Source organism: Acipenser ruthenus, chromosome 29 (genome assembly GCF_902713425.1).
Source record: "Acipenser ruthenus chromosome 29, fAciRut3.2 maternal haplotype, whole genome shotgun sequence".
Lineage (NCBI taxonomy): Eukaryota > Metazoa > Chordata > Actinopteri > Acipenseriformes > Acipenseridae > Acipenser > Acipenser ruthenus.
This window is the reverse complement of record NC_081217.1, coordinates 3,807,441-3,834,168: the sequence shown is the minus strand read 5'-3', so window position 1 is coordinate 3,834,168 and position 26,728 is coordinate 3,807,441. Positions and strand designations below refer to the sequence as shown.

Below are 26,728 nucleotides of genomic sequence, written 5' to 3'. Positions count from 1 at the left end.
AATCACTGATTATGACAGGGTGGGTCTTCAGCCAGGAGGGCTGCCTTTGTATCACATGCATCTCTCTAATACACTAATTACATTTTTTTTTTTAGCAAAGCCCAAAGCAGATTATATACAGAGGTAGGAGTTAAATTAAAAGGTCCAATATTGCTGGTCAAAAATGATTTTTAATTTAAAAAAAAAAAAAAAACTTCCGAATGACCCTAACACTAAAAATAAAACGTGGATACTATTTTGTACAATCAGATGGAAAGTGGAAAAAGATGATAGACAACTTTTTTTCACATTTGGATTTAATAACAAAAGAATGGCATCAGACTGCAGAAAGACCAGCATACAGTACATCATGATCACAACTGCAGCTTGAATGCAGCTCTGAGGCCAAGCCAAACTGCAGTCACAGTATCAAATCGTTACATTGCAGTTAAAGTACACTGGAGTGGCAGCTCTAGTCTACTTGCGTTACCTGTACAATACTGAAATGAGTTAAAAGTTCAGTAATAGCTATAAAGACTGCATTTAGCATGGGGTGATTCTTAGCATATACCAGGTATAGGTCTGATAAATCATTTTGATAATCAACTGTGGAAGACATGTACACAAATACAAATTTCACAGCTGAGGCAAAAAAAAAAAAAGTGCGCCTGAACCCTCTATCACCTATTGTGTTGAATAGCATCTGTCCCATCAGACCTCTAGCAAGGACATGATTAGTATTCATCCCCTGACCTTGTGTGTGCTCTCCTGCTGGATTGTCTTGTTGCCCAACACTGAAGGTATTACTGTGTTAAGCTGGAAACTAATATATTGCTGAAAACTAAAGCCAGGTTCTGTATATGAAAAACAAAATTCATAACAATCTTGGGTACTTCGAGGTACGGTTGAAAACATGATACAGATCTATTCCATTCTGAATATAAGCTGTCAATGCTACAGCTCACCGTAGCCTACATCAGTTCGAAGCTGTGTCCATTTATAACTGCATCAACATGCTAGCTCATGTCTCTGGCAGCGAAATAAGATACAGTAAGTTTATTGTTTGAAAGAGATAGAGGTGGGAGAGGGTTCAGTAAAACAAAATTGCGCACTACTTTCTTTTATTTATAGAAACTCTGGGAGATGAAATCATTAATTTGCACATTGTTGTTTTTTTCTAAAAACAATGTAGATGAAAATGAAAGCACAGATGACAGCCATGTCACAAGCAGTAGTACAGCCTGGGCCCCTGGCATTATCTCTATCCAATGGTAAAATATTCATGTGCAGACAATGATGGTGAACTGTCCTTCCAAGTATGACATTGTTCCTTGTGCATTCTCAATGGCCCAATGTAGAATTCAGTCCTCTGTCCCAACTTCTGAACTGCAGGCTATACTGCATCCCATAGTTCTTGAATTTCAGAGCGTGATTAAAAACATGGACATGATATTTTCTGTCCTGCTAAACATTAACAAACATGTATCTGTAGAGGTTAACTGACATTCCATACTGAATGTGTAAGATACTCTTTCCTTTTCATACAGAAATAATGTCATACTCTTCGCTGCTTGGGTCGCATCTTCCTGCAAAACGTAAAGGGCTCTGTCCTTTGCTGTCATGTGTTTCAGCCCATATGATCAAAAGAGGAACTACGGCACAATTGTGTAATGAAGAACCCTTTTTGGACAAGCCATTCGCAGTTATGTACTTCGTAAACTAGCCTTCATTTTAAACTTCTTCGGACACAGAAGCTTCATGAAAGCCTTCCTGAAACTGGAGTGGCACAGCGGGTACAGGACAGGGTTGATGGCTGAGTTGATCCAAAGCAGCCAGAAGGACACCTCGTACCAGTACCTGGAGATGCAGCTGTCATTGCAGGCAGCCCGAATGATCATCAGCAAGGTGTATGGGGCCCAGCAGACCCCAAATGTGCAAACAATGATGGCCAGAGATTTGGCCACCTTCTTGTCCCTTAGTAGCCTGAAGTGTTGGGCACTGGTCTGTGAAATGGCCCTCGTCCTTTTGATCATCGAGGGCAGTCTCTGGGAGAACTCGCCACCTTTACTTTTCTCTGCATCTTTCTCTTTGGGTGCCAGGTCTCCAGGATTCATCGAGTCTATTGTTTCAGCTTTGCCCTCCAGCTCCAGACATGGACCCATTGGCACCGATGTCATGGGCTTGCTTTGGCTCAGCTCCTTGTCTTGTGTGCTGAGTTCAGAGAGTGGATCCAGACCGCTTCCTTCGGGCTCGACCCCCCGTGTCTCCTTGTTCAATGCCTGTCGAGACTGGGTCCGCCAGCGGATGTTCAGGTATATGCTCACATTGAAGAAGGTCACGCTGATGAAGGGTGTGAAGAACTCCACAGTGGACGCTGTAATCAGAAAGTACCAGTTGTAGTAGAATTCAGCATAGCACTCCTCCTTTTCAACAATGCTGTGGCCGGCAATGTGCTCCCATGCTATGATAGCGGGTCCATATAATAGGAAAGCCAGGACCCAAACCAGAACCATCTTGGAAACAGCATGTAACGTCTTTCTTTGTTGGGCTCTGTATGCAACCTGTATAAAAAAAAAAAGCAAGCAGAGTGTTGCCAACATTACTTACTGTATCTGTTAAGGTAAAGTGCTGAATACAGTTGTAAGAAGCTGTAGGTGCCTGATAGCTGGGAAGCTTTTAATAACACTAGTGATATCAAATGCTCAGACAATGTGTGTGTGAAAACTACTGCTAACATTCTTAACCAGCCCAATTCACCATGTCTGTGTCGCTAAATAAAAACTGAGGAACAGACCGCTGATGCAAAATGATGGTGATCTTGGAGTTGCAGTTTGAGAATAAATTCATTAATAATGATGTTAACAAGAAAAGAAAGAAAAAAACAGTAGCAGTATATCCTGGCTTCATTGAAATGTTTAAATAACCACAGGAATTATTGAAGGCCAAGACCTCTAGAACACTCCATTGCTTTATTGGGATTCACTCTGAAAAAGCCTGAGCAATGCACAATAGTACCAGCATGTGGGGAATTGGCTTATTCTAAAATCAGTTTTCTGCAAAACCACTTCAATAGCTGACTGACCTTTCAATAGATAAGCTCGGTGTGGAGTCTGAACAAATTCTTTCAGCTGTCAACGGAATTGAGGGCATCTATTACAATCTGTTGCAAAGCTCCCAGGCGTCTTTACAAGCAGGTTATACAAACCCGTTCAAACGCTTAACATTTGGCTTTGATGTAAATGTCAGACAACACATTAAAAAGTATTTCACAACTATTCCACACACATGCACTTGTTTAACAAGAAGGAAGAGGTTGCTTGTTTGATAGCAATCTCAATTCAGGGTCATCAGGCTACAACTTTGAATCCTGCTTGCAAAGGCATTATGTTCCATAATTATAATTATAATACGAATGGGTTGATTTGGAATATGTTACTATGAATAACTGGCAAATTGGCCATCGCAAGGTATACAATTGAAGCTAATTATTGAGAAACAGTTTGTCTTGTTCCCAGCAGTAGATGAATAGAAGTGGGTGGTGTTCGTAAGCTCTGATAGTATCCCTGTGGGTGGAAATAAGTGCCCTGTACTTTCTCCTGTCTAGCTCATCATACACTTGTCCTTGCAGTCAACACAACTGTACTTACTGCCTGGGTGACTGAGAGGAATCGGTCATAGCTGATCAGCACAATGTTGAACACTGAAGAGGTGCAGAGCAGGTAATCCATGACCAGCCATAGTTTACAGAGGGTCTTGCCAAAGGTCCATTTTCCAGTCAGCACATAGGGGACATAGAGAGGCATGCAAAGTGCTCCTGAAGGAAGGAAAGGAAGCTGCATGGTTGTAATGTTCCTACAGTAACTGAAATGTTCCCAGTTTAAGTGAGCAAAAAAATCTGCCAACAAACGAGGGTTTCTCTGATAACGCCATGAGGTGGTTCTTTTAGCGCATCGTACAGCATTGTATATGTTATTCTGGGATTACCCCGCTGCAGTCAGGGGGATTCCCTGGTGCTGTAACTGCTCTAAAAATGTTCAAATCAACCCCTCTGGTTATTTTACGAGTCCATTGGTCCATGTGTTTCATTTTTCTAGTTGGTTAGACTGTATGACTGTATGCGTAAGTAATACTATATTATCAAAAGCAAGGATAAGAAGGGCAGTAGATGTATATTGTACCTCGAAATGGATCTCCTTAAGAAGGAAACAGTTTGAAAGAAAGACGTGCATTGCAGAACACTGCCTAATATCGTTTTCCCCCAGAAATATAATGTAACTATATATAATGCAAAATATGTACAGAACATGACTGCAGTATGAGTAACATTTAACTTAAATGATTCTGTCCTTTTAATTAAACAAAATAATAATAATAATAATAATAATAATAATAATAATAATAATAATAATAACCAAAAATTATGGTTTCTATCTAATAAATACAATATTAGCATTAAAACTTCCCATAATAATATTAAAGAAATGTTGTATCTTACCGACCAAAAAATCAGAAATTGCGAGATTTAGCAGGAAAAAGTTGTTCTGGGTCCGAAGACTTGTGTCCACTACGAATGCTAGCATGACCAGAGCGTTTCCCAGGACCGTGGCGACGACCAGCAAAGCAATAAGAAAACTGATAATTATTGTCCATAGCGCAGAGTACGGCCCATTAAATAAATGTCCCGTTTTACCGACCGCTTCTGACCTGTTCATCTCGTAATCACGGGAGCTGTCCATTTCAGCACCGAGACTCTAATATTAACAATCCTCTTGTTCAGTCTGTGCGCGGGTAAGGCGCAGTCTACTCCAGGACCACCGCTCGAGTGCCAGGTCACACCATTCAACCACGCTGCCAAGAGTGAGGGTTGTAATGAAATAACATGAGGCTGTATTACTGTAAGTGCCAGACTCTGTATTCAAAACCAATCTGCCCGCATATTTTGATATTTTCATTAGCTTTTTTTTTCCTGAAGAATCTGACATGGTCTGCTGCTTGAATAAAAAAACATTTCCACATCAACTGTCGATCAGAAACAATATACCGTGACTTATTTTGTTTGTTTGTTTGTTTGTTTGTGTTTTCGAGCTGTGTGAAATAGAACCGCGTGCATGCACATTCCGGTAGGCTACCATGTAAGCGTTTAACCTCGTTCAGCTCTGGACAAACGCGCTGCTTGTTTTTAGAGGCGGGGTATCATCGTTTGTCTTCGTTTATCTTTCAGAATGGTAAACGCCACTCTTTACAAGACACACACAAATCTCCATTCGTACCAGCCAATAGGGCATTTCATAGATTTGAATATCTCTGTAAGGCAATATTGTTCTTTCATTTTGATAGGCGCATTATCAAGATAAATAGATTATATATTGCACGCATTGTTTGTAGTTTTTTAAATCTTATTATGAAAAGAAAACATTGGTTTGTCATGGAAATGTCAATAATTCTCTTTCAGCTGGATCGCAAATAAAATGTATACCGACATTTCCTGTGCTTACTATAGGAAAGTCTATTTCTACCGTAAACAGCGCAGGTTCCAGAGAAAGCAACACCAAGTGATTATTGTTCAAACCATTACCCAATCAACGTCTATCAATGTCTGTTTGCAAATATTACTTGCAAATGTGATGCTGTTTAATAAGTACAAGACAGTCGATGGTACAGCTGCCGTTGCGTCTTTGTGTTGTTTTAATACCTGTAATTATTCTAAGCTTTTATTAGCCACGTTCGGAACATCTATTTAGTACATTAACATAAGTCAACACGTTTCAGAATGAAGCTAGTCACCTGTCAAATAATGGATAGCTGGTGACGCAAAAGCTACGTCATATTTTCCTTTGACGTTATAGAACACTTGCATTGTTTTAAAATAAACGCGTGTACTATTAATTCATTGTATTTACTGTTTAAAAAGACACGTCTGTTATTAATGAGTGTATTGGTATAGTGCAGGAAGCAAAGCAGAAATGTGACCTGTTAAAAACAAACACAGCATGAACTACTGCCACCCCCATTCAGAGATGCTTCTCTTTAAATCTTCGCTGCATTTCAAACCTCAGAAGACTCCGGACTCTATAATGCGTTCTGAATTATTGGGTGTATTGTTTGCCGATGTTTTGGACCTGAAACCAGATCTATATGTATTTTAGATCCAATTCAAATACCCTTTTTATCCCTGCCTACTGCAATGCTTTTGCATGCAGATCGTATCGTGGTGTTTTTTTTTGTTGTTTTTTTTTTTATGTCAGAACCTGTTTGACAGGGTTTTTCATGGAAATCTAAATGGAAATGTTATTTCTTTGAGACAGTGATCACAAGCAGCCTGCAGATCAAAGCCGGCTTATCCACAGGAACAAAGTGAAGTTAAGTACTTTTTTTTTCTATATTCTATCCGTGAGAGAGCTGCGCTGCTTTCTCCGTTTCATCTCAGAGAAGCAGCAATCAAACGCTAAATTGTTTTAATAAGGAGGAAGAACCACCTCAGCCCACATTACTTGCATGGCACATATGAAATGACTGAGTGCTTTGCTGTTCACGCAGCTGAGGGTATCCTTTCACAGCACCCAAACACAGAAAGTCACTTTTTGCTTAGCTTTCCTTTGCATCAGGGGTTCTGATGCTTTTAGGAAACTGTTGATTGACAGCTTTGGAAACTATTGTAACCAGACTTCTATTGTGTGCAGTGTTGAGACCCCGTTCACAGACTTTAATGTTATTTAATGAGATACAAAACGCTTGAAATTAAACTGATCTGGGCGGGAAATTGGCTTCACAAACAAAAATGATGCCAAATAATATAAAGCTAGACTTTCCGAACAGATTGATGCCTCCCAGACATATTGTTTGCACAGGGACGTACATAGATTCAAAATGTGCAAATTAATTTGTAATTCAAAATGTCTCCTGCAACATCAGGTGATGAAGCTATGTGATAAGCATACAGACATGTATAACTAATACGAGTGATATACATCGTTAAAAACAAACACCTATAACTGGAGTATCAGCCGGACACAGTTTAAAATGCTTCTTTAAACACAGGGACATTTTGTTTTGTTTTATTATTATTATTATTATTATTATTATTATTATTATTATTATTATTATTATTATTATTAATAAACACTGGTTTATTCGAACAATTACAAAAAGTAAGCGGGCCTTTAAGAAGTACATTTTTTTTCTGATATCCCATTCAGAAACATTTCGGCTTTCTACGAAACAAGAAAGCTTTCTTTTTTGAATGACACGTTATAATGATTTGATTACTTTAACCTTTATTTGAACTGACCCCAAACAACACAGACATCAATAAAGACTCAATTAACCTCGCAGCGGTTGACTGCAATTAAATGTTAATCACATAACAAAGGATGCTTTAAACAGCTCCTATCAAAGTTCATAAAACGTTATTAACGGTATCTTTATTAGATACATTAATCTGACGGATCTGTGGCATGAATTTAGAATGAGTAACGCATTTCCTACATCACAGACAGACTACTAAACCTGCTTGGAAACAATGAATGGGACACACTTATTTTACTAAAAAGCAATTACTGATCTAGTCATGAGTGTTCATTATGAATTGTTTTGATCACATACCAGTTAAAGCTTGTAATATGACTCTATTTAAGGAAACCGGTGCAACCAAAGAAAATGAGATGCAGATCCAAGACTTCTCGTCCTCCTCCAGTCGTCACGATGCTTCGTTTACCCAGAAGGCATTCAAACGCCAACCTCATTGTTGAAGTGCAATGCCTGAAAACAAATCTGGAAAAACAAAAGACCTTATCCTGACCTTACCCTGACCTTACGTTGTGGTTGTAGTAGCCCTCCTATTTCAGCATTGCATGGAGCGGTTTGAATTCACTTTAATGTTTACTGGCACCATACTGAACACAATATTTTGAGCAATACAATGTGCAACAGCATTTCTTAACAGTTTACCTGAATGTACAGTTTGAAACAGCAAAAACAAAAACGCCATTAGAAGTGCTATTTAAACTAATAGAAAGATGATTCTTCTTGTCGTCTAAAGCGCTACAAACAATGTCGATGTAAGACTTGAAATGTATTTGCTTACGATTGTAAGTCGCCCTGGATAAGGGCGTCTGCTAAGAAATAAATAATAAATAATAATAATAATAGCTACAGAAACTTTAATCCTTTTTTCTTGCAGTAATTCCCTGACGCGAGGATCCCACTTTAATGTAAAGTAATCATTACGATGAAAATGAACTAACACGACTAAACACAGCAGGAGTGTTTGCAGAGGCACTAGTCTAATTGACCAGCTTCTCTTGTTCAACGTAATACGAACAGGATTGATATCTCTGAACAACACTGCCTTTGTTGTGGAAAATGTAAATGCACCTTTGTTAGCCTTACCTGAGAGAGAAAACAAACACTTCTGTCTGAACACAAAGTAGCCGAGTAGAACAACTGTATAATTGTAGCAGGTTGAGAATGTTGCTTATATCTATTGACCTGGAACATACTGAACAAATATTCAGGAATCAAGCCATGGATAGCACAAGCAAAAGAGCAGCCAAAGAAAACACAATATAACACATTATACAGCATCGTTTTCTACTTACGTTTTTATATTGTCCACAATAATGTGTGTCTATGGAATATGGGCCACATTAACATGTTTTCACTTAATTACTTTGTAATTTATTAATGCATACAGAACTAGGACATTAGTAGTGTAAAATTAGCTCGTGGAGGTTTTCAGCAGTATTTGTCCTCAGTGAAAGGAACTCGTTAATCACATGCAACATAAATGTCTCTTGAACGAGTATTATTAAAATGACAATTTTCGTGCTAGTTTAATAGAAGCTAGATGGATGCGTACAGTAATGAATATTTATGCTTAGTGTTTTTTTGTTTTTTTAAAACTATTCTGTAAAAATGAAATCCATAAACGAGGAGTGGTAATGCAAAAGGCGTTCTTAAACTCTTTCTTCAACTTTTTTTTTTCTCTGAATCAGTTATCTTTTAAGTGTTTTGTGAAAGGTTGACTTTTTTTTTTTTTTTTTGCTTTTGAATAAAAAAAAAGTCATTGTTAAACTGAAAACTCCCCATTTTAATAACTAGCTAGCTACAACGTTTCGGATTCTACCTTCAGAGAGCATGGCACAAATAGTTATGTAAACGTACATATTGTCTACCTAGCTATTATCTAAAGAAGGTGAAAGCCAAAACGTTGTAGTTAATTATTAAAAAATAATAATAATAATACTTTTCTTCATCTTTAACTATGTTGAGTGATTGCTGAGTATCCTGTTGGATCCTGATTCCTCATTCTCCTTGGATATTGTGCCGTTTGTCACACGCGCACAGGCACAGGCACACGCACACGCACACGCACACACGGTCCAGGGTGTTTCCATGGAATTGTTACCCTGGAGTTCATTAGCAGAACAATTGCTTTTGACTATTGCTACCAACGCACCATGGACAGAAGTCATTTTAAATAAGAGCTGCTGCCGCCGGCACTTCTGCCAGTGTGTTGAACACACAATAACATTTGCTGCTGTTGTTTGTTCAAATATTATCTGAATGTCAGCAAAGAGTAGAGATTACCGTATGGACAAATAGAAGAAATACTCCGAGGACAAAATATGTATATAGGTCTCTCACTGTTAAAAAAAAAAAAAAAGCAATGCATTCAGAGTAGATCAAAGGCGCTTTTGTATTGTGAAAAGGTCAAGAGCCATTTCTTTTCAGTATCAAATCAATGTGTTGCTTAAAACTGTTAAAAGAGTGTTCTGTGTAGCATGTGTCTTAGGTTTTGTGACTAAATAGTTATTTAAATCAGCTGCACTCTTATGTACCCTTGAATAAATCCAGGCCTGGAGCTCAATGCAACACCATAACATACCGCACACAGACACATGCTTACAAAATAACCAAAGCATTAGGACTCTCTATTTGGCATGTGTCAGGGCACAAGGTAAAATAACCAAAGCATGAATTCAGTGCACAGAATCAAGTGTAACTGCGCTGCAGTGTTCCAAACAGACTTCTCTCTAATCCAAATTCTCGGCACAAAAATAGACAAATACACAACAAAGATTTTAGAACTTTAGTTCCAGATTCTTTATATTTCATTTTCATTTTACCTTTTATTTTACCAGATAAGATATACACACACATAAAATACAAATGTATTTCCCAACCAAATGTCATGTTACTTTATTTGAATAAAAAATAAAAATAAAAATCACTGCACAGATATTGTACGAAATACAAACTATTTCCCCTCATTTGTTCGCCATACAGTTGAAGCTAAAGTCTAAGCAGTGGCCTGCAGAAAATGTAGATCCCTTTGCAATTATAACACTTGGCCACTTAGTGGCACTGTATACTAAGAAAAAATCCCATTTCAAAAGTAAAGGAGAGAAAGAACAATGGTAAACAGGAGCATGAGTCCAGCTGGAATGCATGCAGGTTTCTTGAACATCATGTAAACTCTGCCTCTGTGTAACGGTGGAGTGCCGTTATGAACCTGCATGTGAGATGAAGTCATGGGACATGACTTAAACACTCTTCCGACAGTGATCAAGACACACAGGAAGTGCGTTGGTGTATTCCCAGCCTCCATCTGCTACATGTGCTTCTTTAATGCACTATTTTATCCTCAAACACACAGAATGACCTCTGATCTTCTCTTTGTTGGCCTCCCAGTGGATCTGTGCCCAGGTGAGAGCTAACCCTCTCCATCTATTCTAATTATAGTGAACATCTTACAGTTCTGTGGAAGGTAGAACTCTACTCAATTCATAATCATATACACCATTTGTTTTCTTCACAACCTCTTTGTAGATTAACTGAACTGTGTTCAGCTCCACTAAAGTCACATCCCTGCAGTGAAGAGTAATGCTTCCATTTGCCTTACTCTATTATACCTATTGTTTCCCTTTAGACAACAGACATGCAACTGCAGTATATTTAACTCCACCGCCAATACAGTGTGCATGCTTGCAGCTGGTATAAATTCACAGTCCACATTAAGTAACAGCACCTGCAACTTTCAAATAATAAAAAAGAAAAGGTTCTCTGAAGACCAGCGAGAGTGCTAACTATATATACACAAGCGAGCTAGACAGATCAGAGAAGAAACACATCCAGTACATTCAGAAATAATACAGTCAACTTCAAATTGGTGCAGGGAGACAGTAATTCAGTGACTGATGAATCCTATTGTTCTGAGAATTGTCAGGGTCCACTTTCAAGGCGTATGCATTTTATAATACTTTCTTGGAAAGCCCAATTGTCGAGAGCCCAATTTACATTAATGGTCTTCAGTCTCGCATAGTGAGCAGTGAAGAATGTATTACAAAGCTCTGGGTGCTATCACTTGTCTTCTCTTCAGCAACAATCAGGCCCTGCAGTCTAATCTTTCCCCTTCAGTGAGTAGCTATTTGTTAGTTACTGAAATACTGTCTGATCAGTTATAACTGTAGCCGGAAATATCTTCTCTGCCCATTGATGTTCTAGCCTGCCCAGTCGGCTCTAACAATGCTTGCCAGGGTTTTAAACCTGGGCCCCAGGTCTAGCAGCTGATCAGGGGTGAACTCACTGTCAGGAATGGAAATGGCATCAAGAGGCAGCATTTCAGGTTCTTCACCTTCATCAGCATACGGGTGAGGATTATACTCGAGGAGGTCATCTCGACCAGAGTGTAATGAATCAACTCTCTGTAAAACAAGACCAAATAATAATAACTACTACGACTACTACTAATAATAATAATAACAATAAATCATAAAAAAGTAAGTATTAACATTAAATTAAATGTGTTTTTGTGCTTTAATTCTGTAAAAACAACAAAACAACAAAAACCCTAAAAGAACACTAACCTGGCTTATCGCACAACTCAGAACTCCATTTCTGTTAAACGCATTTGTTTTTTTCCATGTAAATGATGATCTTGCTGATGTTGTTCTGTTCATTGTAGATAGTGTCTGTGGGGCAAACTGATTAAAAAAATTAAGTCTTATGTCTGGTTCATTTATACAGTGGTTACAATCTGAGCTTGTGCCCAGAGCTCGGCCTGTGCATTGAATTAATCCACGTCTGAATTGAAACAGTTTCAGTATTTGGATTACTGCTTCAGTATGTGGGGGTTTGACAGAATATTATCAGTTTCCTACCTGATAACCCATGGAATTACTGACTGACTGCTGTTTCCATCTTCCACGTCTGTCAACGTTGAGCTGAAATAAAATATGGAATAACCCATTTTAAATAGTTTCATTTATTTCATTTATTGTATGTCAAACACAGAACAATCAATGGGCATAATATCTTCAACAGGGAATGCTGCTCCTGTTTTATAATAATAATAATAATAATAATAATAATAATAATAATAATAATAATAATAATAATAATAATAATAATAATAATAATACCATGTGCATACTGCTGCCATCTGTCCTCTGCTGGTCATGCCCAGCACTGTAGTAAAGCTTCACAAGTCTACTTGATCCATTTGAAATCTAAAAAGACAATAAAAAGCAACAACAAAAACAGTCATTATGATGCTCAGAAAAAAAGGACTTTTGTAAGCAGTGAATTAACAGATTTCTTTTCCTTTTAATTAAGGACATCAAAACTGTCTCAAGGTAGCAAATATGAACGACTGTATCTGTCACCCTTCCTAATTCCACATTTTCATCTGCACATTGAAACCAGGCTGTAAGCTCATCTCGGATACAGTATCAAACTAAGGCTGTCGCCAGTTCCATCTGCAGTCTACAATCCCATCTGCAGCCTGGCATGGCACAAAAGTCAAAGCTCACCTGCACGTGTCCTGTTTTTGTAAGATTGCATTTAAAGATTAATTCAGCCTAATATGTATACTACATCCACAGCACCCGTGCCTCTGAGACTTAAAACCCACTAGAGCGAGTAGCAGAGATGGAGTTGTAACAGCCTGTAATCCTAACTGGGGCTGACACAGTCCTAATAGAACTCAATCTCTATCTGATGCTGATGCATTGCAAATCGCTTTCCAGTCAGTCCCAGCGGCATAAAGGATCATCCTTAAAATAAATATTTACCGGATAACCTGCAATGGACTCTTGTTCTTGTGCTCTACTTTCATTTTGAATCATTTCTGCTGGTTCCTAAAAAATAGATTGAATGCATTTACTCAGAAACAGAACAGCAGCAGCTGATCTCCTCATGCTTTTACTAGACCTAGACAACGATGCTACGGACTTCACAAACAGACAAACAGCACTTCAGTTTGACAGTTTACTAACATTAACTTTTCAGCCCTTCCTACAGGCTCAGTTATATCACATGATTTCACGAAATCACCTAATGTTACAAAATACTAAGGAAAAAATAAAGAAATGTAGCATTTTACCTTAGAAACCAGCTGATCTAACTAAAAAAGAAAAAGAAGAAAAACCCAGTTAAACAGAAACCTATTTTGTATTTTAAGCCAGTCAGACAAGACATTGAAAACAGGGTTACACGGCTTGCAAATAAAGCACAATTTTTTCTCAACCACCTAGCATTACCCAAAGACTCCAGGAACAATTGCAATAATTAAAATAAATTGGGGTTTATATTTCTCATAGTTTTTTTTCTCATGTATGAGATACAGAGCCTTGTTTATGGGTTAGGCATTTAGCTCTAAAACAACATCAGAAAATGATGCTGCCATTTGTTCTGTTACTCAGAGAAGACTTTCATGATCAGCTTGATTGTGAAAATAGCATTACAATAGGATGAGTCCGTGAAGCCTCTGTGGGCAGCGCCATTAAGCACATTATGTGAAACGGTTGTAACCTAGAATACACTTTTGTTGGAAATACATACAGCAGCTGTTTACACTGACCCAGAACAGCAGAAAAGGCCACAGGGGTGTTTAGTGTATGCAGGGCAGGGTTAGAAATATGTGCGAGTTCACCTTGCAATCAGAGCCAGGATGCTCCAAATGGTATGGCAACATGGTGCAATCACCATCATCATATATCTCCATTGTTTTGGGAGCACGTGAGAAAAATAGTGCAAAACAAAATAGACCTGCAAAACAGAAAAGCGAAAAGATTAGGACCTTTTATCCCATAGCGAGCTGAGTCGTATTGACAGTACATGCATGAGGGAATATGACATTATTAGCTCTTCTCAGCAGTCAGATCTTTCCTGGCAGGTCTGGCTGTCACCGTCTTACCCAGCATTAAAAACAGAGCTGCAAACAAGATCCCAACAGCACTGGCTTCCATTGTCACACTGCTCAGTCTCCTTGTTCCACAGTTGGCCGGAGCCGAGGTTGGGCAGTCGCACACGGTTACTGTCAGGTTGTGTTTCGACGACACACCTTGCCTGTCACTAATTTCCAAATGCAAGATGTAAATTCCACTGTAAACGTTTTCTTCTTTGATGAGATTCACACTGTAACCTGTGGAAGAGGACACAAAGGAAATGAGGTTGGACTTAAGCAGGGATGACAATCCTTACAAATACAACGCCACCCCAGTATTAATAGAGCAATGCTTTTTTGTTCTAACACTGCTTAGAAAAAAAGGATTAAAAAAAAACTTTAGGGACTGTTTCTTAAGGACTTAACAAAACATTCTTAAAACATATTTTTTTGTGGAGCCACATGTTTCCAAATTTACACACCCATTTCCGAATCCAGATCCTGACAGCCCTAGTTCTTACCGTGGGTGGGGTCCAGTCTCCACTTCCCTTTCAGGCTTTCCTTTTCCAGCAGGTTGAAGCTGAAAGGTCCAGAGTAGGGGTCCTCATCGTCGTCCTGAGCAGCCAGCTTGGTCATTGAGGCTGTCTCATTCGCACACATGTCAATGTGAGGGGTGAGCAGATAAGGGATGCAGTCATTGACATCAGTTAGGTGGATGACCAAAGTGCCTGATCCAGTCATGGGGGGTTTACCTGCAAAAGAAAAGCAGTAAGTGTGTTAATCCTTTTAACAGTATTTACATGGCAGTTCTGCACTTTGTATGTGTTTTTTTTTTTTTTTTTAAATGCAGGTGCTTGTGACCCTAGTGTTCATGGAAGTTGAGGGACAATGGAACTGACTGAAGGGAAACACCAGTCATAAAAGAAGGTTTAGTTTAACAGTCGTCTATGTAGGTTTAGTTTCACAAATATAGGCTAACAATGTATATGAACTACCCCACTGTTGTCCCAATACTTGTTGTATAGACTATAGACTTTTCTTTTACATCAGACATTTAGTTAGATTTTATCACATTTTTAAAAGTAATGTTTTACAGCCAGAAGTATGCAACTGGTACGCATAACTGTTAAAATGCAAGCCGTGTTCCTTTTGAAATCAGTTCTGCTTTCAGTCAATTGTTTTGTCAAAACCACCCTTAAACGTTACTTACCATTATCAACTGCATGGAGAATGACTGTGTAAGTATTGTTTATCACAAAAGGGGACTCTCTGTCCATTAGCTGTGTCGTTATTACAGTACCCATTTTGGGGTCAATAGAAACCCACCCTGCTGGATCTACTCCCACTGTGTACCTATTGGAGAGATAAGGCATGTAGTGATAATACTGGACTTTCATTTGGTGACAGGAAACAATAAGGAAAAGAAACTCAAATGTATGACAGAAGAGTACCAGTGACTTCCTGCAAATGGTGTTACTGGGGAAAAACAACTGGGGGGTTGGTGCTGAAATACTGGAGTTGAAGGGGGTGGCTAGCTAACAAGCCAGCAGCTTCCCTAGTATGATGCTGTACAGCCAGTGACGTCATGTCCTTTTCTGACTTGACAATCTACTTATCAGTGGAATTAACCTCATGAAATGCAAGCCGTGCAGAGGCTCTGAAAAGAAAACTTGCAAACTTCTTTCAAAACTGGCATGTAGAGAAAATGCCAATGCACGGCTTGTAACGAAGAAAGAAGGCCTTTATCCCTGACCAGAAGTCAAGCATGGAAGAAAAGGACAGAAACTGAGAGCGAAAGCATAGAGCTGAATTATGACTACAACACCTAATAAAGAAAAATCTGCCCACCGTGGGGTTTGTGCCAGAATGACTTACACCTCATTACACAGTATGTTACACCTCTCGGAAACAGCATCTAACTTACACATCTCAATGAGTTTTCACAGCAGCTCTGGATGACTAATCCAATGACTCACCTGAATTCACTTGACAGACTTCCGTCTTTATCAATTGCTGTAAACGTTTGCAGTTCTTTTCCAATTTTGTCATTCTCCTCCAGATAAACAACTTTGATGGGAGGCACAAAGTCCGGAGCGTCATTGATGTCTTCCACGTTGACAATTACCGTCAGATTCTTTGGTTTGAACCCTATTCCTGTTGAGCCTGCTTCAGGATCTGAGTAGTCCACTTCCCAGAGGTCATCAGCTACGACCCTCTTTACACTGCAGGAGAAAAAGGGCGTCTCGTTCTCCACCTGGACAGAGAGCTCCCTCAGATAGCCATCTTCAAAGTCAAGGGGCTGCAACACATTGAAGGAAGGTCAGTTTATACATTTGATTCAAAATGTTGTTTGTTTTGAAATGCATCTCTGACCTCTGAGAACGTATTATACTTTCAAAAATCTAATAGAAAATGATCAATCGCAGTCCATACTTGCTGCTATTTTGCTTGTAACAATTTTATTGGTATCCACTCTTTGGGCACTCACTATCATGTTCCTTTCACAGGTGATTAGTTGACATTCAGCTCCTTTGCATAAATTAGCTTCGTAATGTTCCTAACAGTTCCTAATAAGAAATCTGGATATTAACCAGTTTCTTACTTGGCTGTTCTACATGGAATAAAAAGAAGAGTTCTTTCACCTTTACAAGGGTCAGGACTCCATCGTTGGTATCTGGGTCGGTGAGAATCTTGTAGCTGTTGTTCTCGTTTCCACTTACAATCGTGTATTTTGCTTTCCAGCCAGGAGTGTGAGGCTTATCTCTGTCTGATACCTTAATTCTGAGAAGAGTCACATTTGAGTCCCGCTCCTTCACATTCGCCACCAGCTGAGACACAAGCAGAAAAGATTCTAAATCATCCATCACTTAAACACCCAGTTATGAAATCTGAGTAAAGCTCAAGAAACTTCTTGACGTTTTTCAGGCTATAACATTTATTGAGTTTCATTAACGTTGTGCTATTTTTTTTAAATCTCTCTATTGGACCTTTTTTTAATTTATTTATTTATTTTTATTCTGGTTCTAATAGCAATATACTAAAAATAAACTTAGTAATAAAATTATAGGCTTAGAGTTATAGCAATGTATAGGTTATAACACTTGTAACTCAAATGTATAACATTTAACACACAAAAATTGACATTATTGCGTCTTATATAGTCTTAACACTTGGCACGGATATTTCTTGTTGTATATTGTTTTCTATTTCAGTCATCACATCCTGGTTACATTTTTAATCTCAGACGCACCCCCGTGGTTTCTATAGAGCTCTCAAACTAACCAACAAACTTGTTTAACTGGTCTACTGTACAGTCTTTTCATTGTCTGTTGACAGCCTTGGTACACCAGTACAGCAGTAAAAATATCAGGAAAATAATCTTCCAATCGACTGTTAAACCACTCAATGCAGAAGATAATTGCCATTGATTGGTAGTAATTTGTAAAAGTGTGGGAAGGACAGCTGTTCGTGTTTTGAAAGTCACACATTAATAAATTGGATTTACTGAATGCCCTCCGATGAATACTTCTTAAAGACAATTCTGAGAATGAATAACAAGTTTCTGCACACCACCGCTATGTAGTAAGAAATGTAGTTTAACTGTAGTTAAGGGTGTGAGTTTTTCGCCAGTGTGTTTCCACTGGGTGTTGCTTTTAAAGAATGTCAACACAAGTTAAATTATAATTATAACAAACGTAGGCAAACTTGTGGTTCTTACCTGAACTCCTTCCTGGACCGGTAAGTGATTGTTACCATCTTCAACATCAACAATAACTGTAGTGGAACTTGATAGCTGTACCTTCTCACCTTGGTCCTTTGCTTCCACTACAATTGTATATTTCTGAGCTTTCTGAAACAGAAAACAGAGAACAATGAACCATAAGCAATAAGCAACAATAAGAAAACAAATATTAATGTCAAAGTTTTTAATTCAGCAAAGCAGTGGTTCAGGCAGAGAACTCACTTTCAATCTTAGATCAAATCACCTAAACATCAAGTCATTTTTAGGCGCTTCCAATACCAGAATAAATCATCAGTTGAATAGCTAGCATCTTATTTGTCTTTTGATAAACAATGCGTTCGATGATCAGCAAGGCAGGGATTTATATCTTTCCTCAATCCATTACATCTCTGCTATACGCCCTGGTTTGCCTCCTCCTCCCCAGCCTCCTCTTGGTTTTTGGCTTCATCTAACGGGGAGGGCAGCTATCCTGCCCCCCTGCCCGTGGCTTCCCTACCGTCAGCCTCTCCACTTATCTGCAAGCTAATTTATGGGCAGGGGTACCACAAAAGGCGAGGGCAAAAGCTAAAGAATATAGCGTAAAAAGATGTATGATGTAGTAGTGTTGTCTGGTGCATGCTTTAATAAATAATCTGTTGCATGAGTTTCCTGACTGAACCAGAAGAATCACATCTCAGTTGTTGAACCTTCCTTGAAAACGTTCTTCTCACCTCATAATCGATGCACCCTCTGAAGGAAATGATACCAGCCTGGTCAATGTAAAACAGGGCATTGTCTGTCATAGGAGTCTGGGAAACTATTTTGTAAGTAAATGTTGAGTTTGGGGTGTTCCGCTCATCCTTGTCCTCAGCTCTGACCAAAATTAATTGTCCACCTTAAACAGAGATACAACAATCCACATTTTAAATTGAAATTGTAAAACATACCTGATCTATTCCAGTTAGAGATTAAAAATGAATACTTTATTAGTATCGGTTTGGCCTTTATTTCGTGTTAGACATATTGCAGGCATCCCAGCACTTGCCAGTTGCCCTGTAACCTGTTTACTATTTCACAGTGTGAAGCAGCAACAGTAGCCAGCCTGATACTCACAATTATAACATATATACAGTAGTATGTTACAAAGCGATAGCGCCACCTGCAGCACTTCAATTAAGTAGTCATTTGCTTAAAGGGACACAAGTAGCAGAGGCAAAAACTGGAAAGCAACCACCAATAGAATAAGCTCTCCAGAGGAGTAGTTGAAAGAGCAATCTGCCTGACTGGTATTTGATGTATTGCTAGCCTCTGCATGGACTTTACCCTCCTATCCAATATGGCTGTATGGGAACCTTCTTGGATGTATTTTTTTCAGTGTCACAGTTGCTCAAAACCCTGCAATGCCCATTTCTGTATCACATATAATACAATGCTTAGCCACAACTCTTGATTAAACTTTTTTATTTTAAATCCAGCCTCACAAGCCAGAATTTTTCATATGCAGTATGTGGTGCCAGACAGGAAACAAAACTACTGTTTTGTAAAAAAAAGTGTGTGTTGTACAAGCAACGGAATCTAGTTGCAGTTAAGGGTGTTCTGATTAGATTCTGGAGTTCTTTTACAAAGTGATTAACTGGTGTCTACCTTTGACTTTTCATTCAGTAGATAGGCGCATAATGTTGCACCCTACTACTTTATATGCCTTGATTTTGTTAAAGTATTGTATAGCACATAATAATTCAGTGAGTAATTCCTACCTTGAACCTGACTTTCCTTAACTGTTGTCGTGTAGATTTGGTGATCAAAAGTGGGGACGTTGTCATTGATGTCCTTGATTTTGATACTAACGCCAAGCTGAGTGTCTAGGACGCCACCTATTGTATCAACTGCTAGAAATGTAAGCTTTACACAGGGTGAAAAATAAAGTTTGTCAGAGAGTGCTGAATTTCCACACAGATATTTTTTTATAGACCCAGTTGCATATCCCATTTTCTCCCCAATTTACATGATCACTGTGGCGATGTGATGCAATCCAACCCCAGACGATTTCCCCAATCAAACCCATAGCATAGTACAGGCCCATGGTACAGATGGCAAGACTAACTCACTACAGGGTGTCCAGTTACACTGTACTAGGCTGTTGTTAAAGAACAGCAGTTTGAATATCAAACTGTATTTCATTCAATTAAAAAAACATTCTTTCAGTAACTCATGAGTAAAAGCTCTATGAATAATGGCAGCTGTGTGTATTGCCTGCCCTGATAAACAGAGCAGCATATAAGGACTCACACAAGATGATGTTACCCGGGTGAATAAGATTGATAAGCAGCATGACTTACAGTTAAAGACTGGTATTGTTCACGATCAACTTTTTTCAGTACGTAGATTTCTCCTGTGTTTTCATCGATTTTAATGACGTTCTTTGGCTCTTTGTCGATCCCCATCCCGCTCAATTTGTACCTCACGTTCTGTTTGCGTTCAATTTCAATCTAAAATGCAGGACAAAAATGATAGACAGATAAACAGTTTCTCACATATTACTGAGGAAATCATCCCAAATCATTGTTTACCTTCACATTTAGATTCAAATGTCATTTAAAATAATGTCCTCCCTGAAACCATTGCAGTTTTTTTTTAAAGGAAAGAAGTTTGTGTTGCATGACAAAAATGGATCAGCGGTTCCGCCTCTATTGATCAGTTGTGATACTGTCCATTGGAATTAGAGGATTAGTATCAAACAGATCGTGTTTGGAGGATGGGTTGCTCATTCAGATCTTTATGACAAGATCAGTAAGAGGAAGTGGACTGACAAACAACTGTACGCGTGTTTATTGCCATTCGCAACCAACAACCTCACCCATCTCTGCCCTTGTGACAGCCTTTGGACAAACGAGCCATTCATTCTAAATTCAAATATCTTATGCAAATTGAGAAACTGTCTGTAAACCTGTTTTACAAATCTGTATTTGCACTTTGTACAGTACCAGGTGTTCTTTGTACTGTATATTGGTGCCTCTGTAGCCTTACAGTAATTGCTAAATGAAGCATTTAAATAAACAGTGTACATGTCTCGGCAAGAGTAAAAAGCAAATGTAATACTGTAGGAATACACTTTCTAGAATAATGACATACAGCTGTTTTTATTGCAGGCTATAAATCACTCATATTCTAGAGCAAAGCCAAGCATGGTTGCTTTATAGTATTATGCTATTGGTTTTGGACTAGATACAAAAGCATGCCGTGGGTGAATCTTATTTGAATGCTGGAAAGTTCTGTAATCACTTCTCGATTAGCTGGAGTTTCAGAAAGGAGACATCCACAAAAGATTTGAAATGAACAATTCTTTATTGCATTTGACAGATGGCCATGCCCATGATGAAACATAATATACTTTGGCCCAAGGCCTTGTCCACTGGAGCTTGATAGCCGCCCCTATACGCTGGCTGAACTATGATGTAATGACTATTGATTGATGGCAGCTAATGCCAGCGGGCAGGACAAGTGGCAGTCTGGGCCACCTTCCCCCTGGACAAGGCGCGCTGCAAGGTGGAAGCAGGGGAGGAGGAGGAGGACAATACAAAGAAACGACATGGAGGTGTAGGCGACAGGGCTATTTATAGGAACAGTTTGATTGTGAATGTGATTAGACGGTGGATCCTCCTTTCAGAAACACAACATAGGTTCCAATTAAAATGTTCTCACCTATATGGTGTAATAAAAATAAAAGGATTATTGAAGTTGTTTCAAGATCACTTCATGTCAATATTGATTACATTTAACAGAGGTTAATAACACCTCTTGGTATTTTGAATTCACGTGGTAAAGTTAAGTCACTTTGCTGTATTTACCTGTCTGCATTGTTGTGTATTGTTTGTTTCTTAGTTGACAAAATGAGTTCTGTTGACATATTAAGCATTGCATTCTTCAGCTCCACCCAGCCCAGTAGCAGAACAGGTTCAGATCCCTGGGGGTTTGTTGCTTTTCTGATGGTTATTTTTTAAAATTTCTAGTCATAATCTATTAATAGAAGAACCATCGTGCTTCATAAAAGTTCAAAATTAGCAGTATATTAATATAATTAATCTTACTTACCTTGCCAAGAAAATACCTGGGTGCTCTCTCCTCTTCAATCTCATATGAATCTATGATCCATGCTCTTTTGTGCCTTTGTAATGTCTGTGAAGACTCATCTATGTGTGCTTGATTCAAACCAAAGTGCTATAGAAAATCACAACATGAAAAATTTACAACACGTATACATAGACAATGGCCCCTCTTGATCGGTGACTTTGGACACAGTGTATTTTCATATTTTGTTACAGTAACTCAAAAAGGATTGGGACACCCCCTGGTCGATTATCTATTCAGGGATTCCAAGATATTTAGTAAACTGAATGCCCCCCACTTCCTGTCTCCAGACTATCACCCATCAGCTATTTACTAGCATTGGAAGTTCTCCCCTTTCCACATTAAACGGCACATACCTGCTTCATATATTAATCAACTCAGCAAACAAGTACAGATTCATGCTTTGGGTAGAGCAGATGGAAAATTGTGTGCGATTGATAAACTTGATGTATTGTAACAAACCGACTCAATCAGATAACTCTTTTAAAGTAGACCTAAGAGTCACATCAGATACTGCACATTGAACCCTAAACACAGATCTTCTGCTAAAGGGAATTATTTTGTCTTTGGGGTGAGAAAAAAAAAACAGTCCTACACAAAAACAGGCACTAGCTTCAAACTACAAACTCAACTCCAAGTGTATGGAAGCTGAGTATAGCACAGAAAAAAATACAGCACTGATTAATTTGGAATCGGACGCCCTGTGAACACAGTGGGCATTCGTTATTCATTTGATTCCTTATTATATCATTTAGATGTGTGTTCATTCCCATTTAAATACACTTTAATACAATAACGCCTCGCTTTTAATGTTGTTTTAGGACTGGCCAAAAGTTTTGCATCACTCTATTGAATTAACTAATGTTGCTTCAAAAAGTCGAATGAACCCTGCTGCAGAATGTTATGTTAACATAAAAGTCCTACGTTTCATATAATCACTGGAAAACGATTAACTATCAATCAAAAATGAATGAATGCCTTAGATGCCTTCAGACTCGGAGTTCGAGTAGTTACATCACGCACCAACAGTCGCGACTTCATTCCAGATCCCGATTAGAAAAACGTATTTGTTTATTCGTTTGTGAGGAAAACTTTAATCATCTTATATGTGATTATATTATGTGTCTGTGGGATCAAAAAGTCGAAGGCATAATGTCATATAGCTCGTCTGTGGGGGGGGGGTTATTCAACCTCTCCCTCCACCGTGCCCTATAGCAAATCACGCCCCTGTTATAATTGAAACTCAATGTTCAGCGTGCACAGTAATGGACTTCCGGGTTAATAATGAGCTGATTTTTGCAGATTAAAAGGCTTTAGTGGGTTTTTTAAAAAAAAGTTTTTATTTAAAATAACTTTGTTAAAAATGATTAATAAAATCCATTTAGATTTGTTTCTGTTTAAATCTAAAAAATAAAAAAAAATGCATTTGACCACCTAAGAGTCTTAGCTTCTTAGCAATCTTCTTACTTTCATACTAATTCTGAGTTTGTATATGCATCAGGAGGATTTGACGGATACTAGGAGCTGCGATGCAAATTGCTTCCTAGTTGCAGTTGCTGTCTGGCATTCGCAGGTTTCTGGTGGAAATCGGCAATGACTCAGCCATGCAAACATTGTATGAAACCTAATTTTTAAGTGAGGTCTCTTTTATGAAACAGGCCCCTGGCACATCATGTATACATAGTAGACCCTAAATGAAGCAAACCATTTTAAACATACGTTTAGACTAGAAGTTTATCTTCATTTCATTATTGATAAAAATAAAAATTTTAAAAAATTAAAAATAACTTTCAACCTCTTTGAATACTAAATTGTTGATAAAAAGAAAATTATTCATTTGATTGAGTTCATAAATGAAAGCAAATAGGCAACTATTATCAGAATAAAGTGGTATAATTTAATATAACTTCAAGCTTCCCCACCTTTTAAAGAAAAGCACAGCATACTTCTCTTTAAAGGGCCCGAGGGGGGGAGGGGGTTCTGTGAATGTTCTCCGTTCACCGTCTAACTAGAAAGTTTTTTTTAATCACTCCACCAGAGGCTAACCTTGAGGTCTTCAGAATCTGCCCAAACCTGTCGAGTCAAACAGCTTAAATTCTCAGAAATGTTAACTTGAAAAAGGACATGGCCTATCATTTACATGTATTATTTACATGTATTATACTATTTTCAGACTATCATTTCTCCCTACGCCCCCTCTCGCCCCCTCCGCTCCTCCACCTCCAACAGACTATCTGTACCCCCCTCCGCTCCCCCGCCTCCGGAACCCGCTCCTTCTCCACCCTTGCCCCTCAGTGGCGGAACGACCTACCCACAGATATCAGGACTGCTCAGTCCCTAACCACCTTCCGGTGCCTCCTTAAGACAAACCTGTTCAGACAGCACCTGTAAACCTCAACTCTCCACTATACTGGACTATATGGCACCCAATTGTACCAGTGCTTGCATCAGCTTGTACATTCACTGCTCCATACCTTGCCTTATTCAACTACTGCTCCTAACTATAACTGTATCTTGTATCTGATTTTACTCTTATAGGTAACCGTACTCATGTTTTTTGTATTTGCTCTTACTGGGAAATCATTCTCATCCATTTATCATACTTACTACATGTTCTTACTGGACTTTACTCATATAAGCAGATATTTACTATAAGTTATAACTGCTCTGAAGGTATAAGTAAGAGTCAAGCTTGCTCTTACTTATACTTTCCTGTATTCTTTATTTTCCTCTTACTTAAATTTAAGCTTATTGTACTCTCATAACTGCTCTTATCTGTGTTAAGATATTCTGTAATGTAATAACTTGTAATGTGATATTTTATAATGCAATACTTTGTACTGTGATATTTTGTAAATAATAATGATAATAATAATAATAGTAATAATAATTATAATAATAATAATAATAATCTAAATAAGAAGAGTAACGTCAAACTGTCTCGATAGCGTAACTGTGCTAGTTAGTGCTGGTTGACATGTATCAGACATGCCACTATCATAATGGATCTGCACATTGTAATTTTCCACTGAATCTATGAATGTATCACATTCAATTGGCACAGTTATAGATACTTATATACATTTACACCTGGAACCTCATGCATAACTGTAAAACAGTCAATGGTAGTTTATGCAGTAATAGAAAATTAAGTAAACAATTTTAAACATACGTTTAGACTAGAAGTTTATCTTAATTGATTAATGTTTTACTAATGCATTGTAGTATAACTACAAAACATAAACCTGGACACACGTCACATATTCTGCACAATACGTTCTGGTAGGAAACAATAATGAATTGAAACTAAATGTAGTACTTACTAATACTGCTAGGATGAAAATCACCAAAACAGCCTTCATGATTGAAGCCAGATCAGTACTGAAGATTATCACTGCTATTCACTGAACTTCAAATACTTCTGCAAGCCCAAGAGCAGCCTACTTCTGACAAGACTAGGAAGGCAGGTTTGGAGAGCTGACCCACTGTATCTGATATAGTGTTACAGGAAGTGATACAGCTTACATGCCAACAGTCCCTATATGGTCAGGACAGTCCCGATGCATAGGAACAAAGTCCCATAGGAACAAAAAAATGTATTGTGCACAGTAGAGTTAGTGAAAACCACACACTGTGCTCTTCGTACAGTTGACACATCTGATGATCACTAACTTATACAAAGGTAAGAACATATTAACATGAATTGTTCTTTTAAAAAGTAGGAATTCGTTAAAAACTGGAAAATATAGCCTTGCTATAAGAAATGAAATTGAGGTCTCCTCATTTGATTAAAATGCTTGCATCTAAATAGTTCTTTAGCATTTGACATATTTATACAGACAGAACTGCACTCAAGTAATTCACATCCACTACTGAATGTTTGATTTTCAAAACCCTCGTTCTCAAATTGTATTGATCTCAGTTGTGGTGTTCATCAGCCACTGTTTTCATCAATCAAATAGACGTTTCTTTTGAGTCATGCAAAATGAGGCATATCCAAGACCGGGCCCACCTATCTTGTCTGCTGCGTTGAGGTTTATTTAGTGACTCTTCAGAGGTCCACCGTGTTGAAAGGTTAATGAAATAACAATGGCATATCTTAACAACCCCGTCTTTTCTCTCGTCAACCCATTCTAACTTGCACCTTTTTCTGCTGTATTAATCTGACCTATGTCAGATTAAGTACCTACCACACCCTTTTATTGAAAAATGTCAATGTTATACAATTAGAATTATCATTCTAGAATGAGATACATACTCATGTTTTTATGACCATGTACATTTCAGCATGTTTGCTCTACCTTTCCCCCTGTCCTCCACACTCCCATTACCTCAAAAACTTGTTAGACATATATTCCTATGCCTTAGGTTTACCAAATTTCAGTTAGATCTTGCAGGGCTGCCCATTTGTTAGACCTTGACCTTCAATTGTAAAACTATTTTTAAACTTGGATTCTTTTAATGGGTTTCTTTTGTTCATAACTTTTTTTGGATTTTGAAAGATAAATTCCAAAGCGGTGTGTTTCTCAATTATCCAGTAGTCTGTTTGCATTCTGGGTTTTCACACTGCCTGTGTTGTTTAATCTTGCTTCAGGCTTGAAACTGACAACATTTGTAGGTTTAGCATTCAATGTTTTGGTCGACACCTTTGTTTTAGTTTTACGTTGGTAACACAATGCAAACAATTGTATGTTAAAAGATAGCCCATGGTAATTTCTCCTCCAGAGCATTCA

General features: G+C 38.2%; 2 protein-coding genes across 4 annotated transcripts; both read right to left on the bottom strand.

Annotated features, from left to right (window-relative positions):
* Positions 1–235: 235 nt before the first annotated feature.
* LOC131702128 (histamine H3 receptor-like) lies at positions 236–5,296 on the bottom strand. Its single transcript, XM_059004159.1, has 3 exons — positions 4,475–5,296; positions 3,627–3,793; positions 236–2,540 (listed from the first exon to the last, which is right to left on the bottom strand). The coding sequence occupies exons 1-3, from the start codon at positions 4,713–4,715 to the stop codon at positions 1,683–1,685; spliced, it is 1,266 nt and encodes a 421-aa protein (XP_058860142.1). The 5' UTR covers positions 4,716–5,296; the 3' UTR covers positions 236–1,682.
* Positions 5,297–10,164: 4,868 nt separating this feature from the next.
* On the bottom strand, positions 10,165–25,473 carry LOC117429315 (cadherin-like protein 26). Of its 3 annotated transcripts, none has more exons than XM_059003559.1 (18): positions 25,319–25,473; positions 21,960–22,085; positions 20,207–20,356; positions 19,625–19,769; positions 18,599–18,762; positions 17,865–17,996; positions 16,789–16,974; positions 16,123–16,445; positions 15,357–15,499; positions 14,668–14,898; positions 14,177–14,404; positions 13,913–14,028; positions 13,364–13,384; positions 13,053–13,118; positions 12,402–12,488; positions 12,141–12,203; positions 11,847–11,963; positions 10,165–11,684 (listed from the first exon to the last, which is right to left on the bottom strand). In XM_059003559.1, exons 1-18 carry the CDS (start codon positions 25,355–25,357, stop codon positions 11,481–11,483), a joined length of 2,541 nt encoding a protein of 846 aa, XP_058859542.1. In that variant the 5' UTR covers positions 25,358–25,473; the 3' UTR covers positions 10,165–11,480. The 3 variants fall into 3 exon arrangements, with proteins under 3 accessions (XP_058859542.1, XP_058859543.1, XP_058859544.1); XM_059003560.1 differs by having other exon boundaries at positions 11,847–11,951; XM_059003561.1 differs by lacking the exon at positions 13,053–13,118.
* Between the last annotated feature and the right edge of the window lie 1,255 nt (positions 25,474–26,728).

Coding starts and splice junctions, on each gene's coding strand:
- LOC131702128 (XM_059004159.1), bottom strand. CDS start 4,715: ATGGACAGCTCCCGTGATTACGAGATGAACAGGTCAGAAGCGGTCGGT. Junction 3,794..4,474: donor AATTTCTGATTTTTTGGTCG/GTAAGATACAAC, acceptor TCCTTCCTTCAG/GAGCACTTTGCATGCCTCTC. Junction 2,541..3,626: donor TCCTCTCAGTCACCCAGGCA/GTAAGTACAGTT, acceptor TTTTTTATACAG/GTTGCATACAGAGCCCAACA.
- LOC117429315 (XM_059003559.1), bottom strand. CDS start 25,357: ATGAAGGCTGTTTTGGTGATTTTCATCCTAGCAGTATTA. Junction 14,899..15,356: donor TCTCCATGCAGTTGATAATG/GTAAGTAACGTT, acceptor TTTCTTTTGCAG/GTAAACCCCCCATGACTGGA. Junction 14,029..14,176: donor AGCTCTGTTTTTAATGCTGG/GTAAGACGGTGA, acceptor TCTGTTTTGCAG/GTCTATTTTGTTTTGCACTA.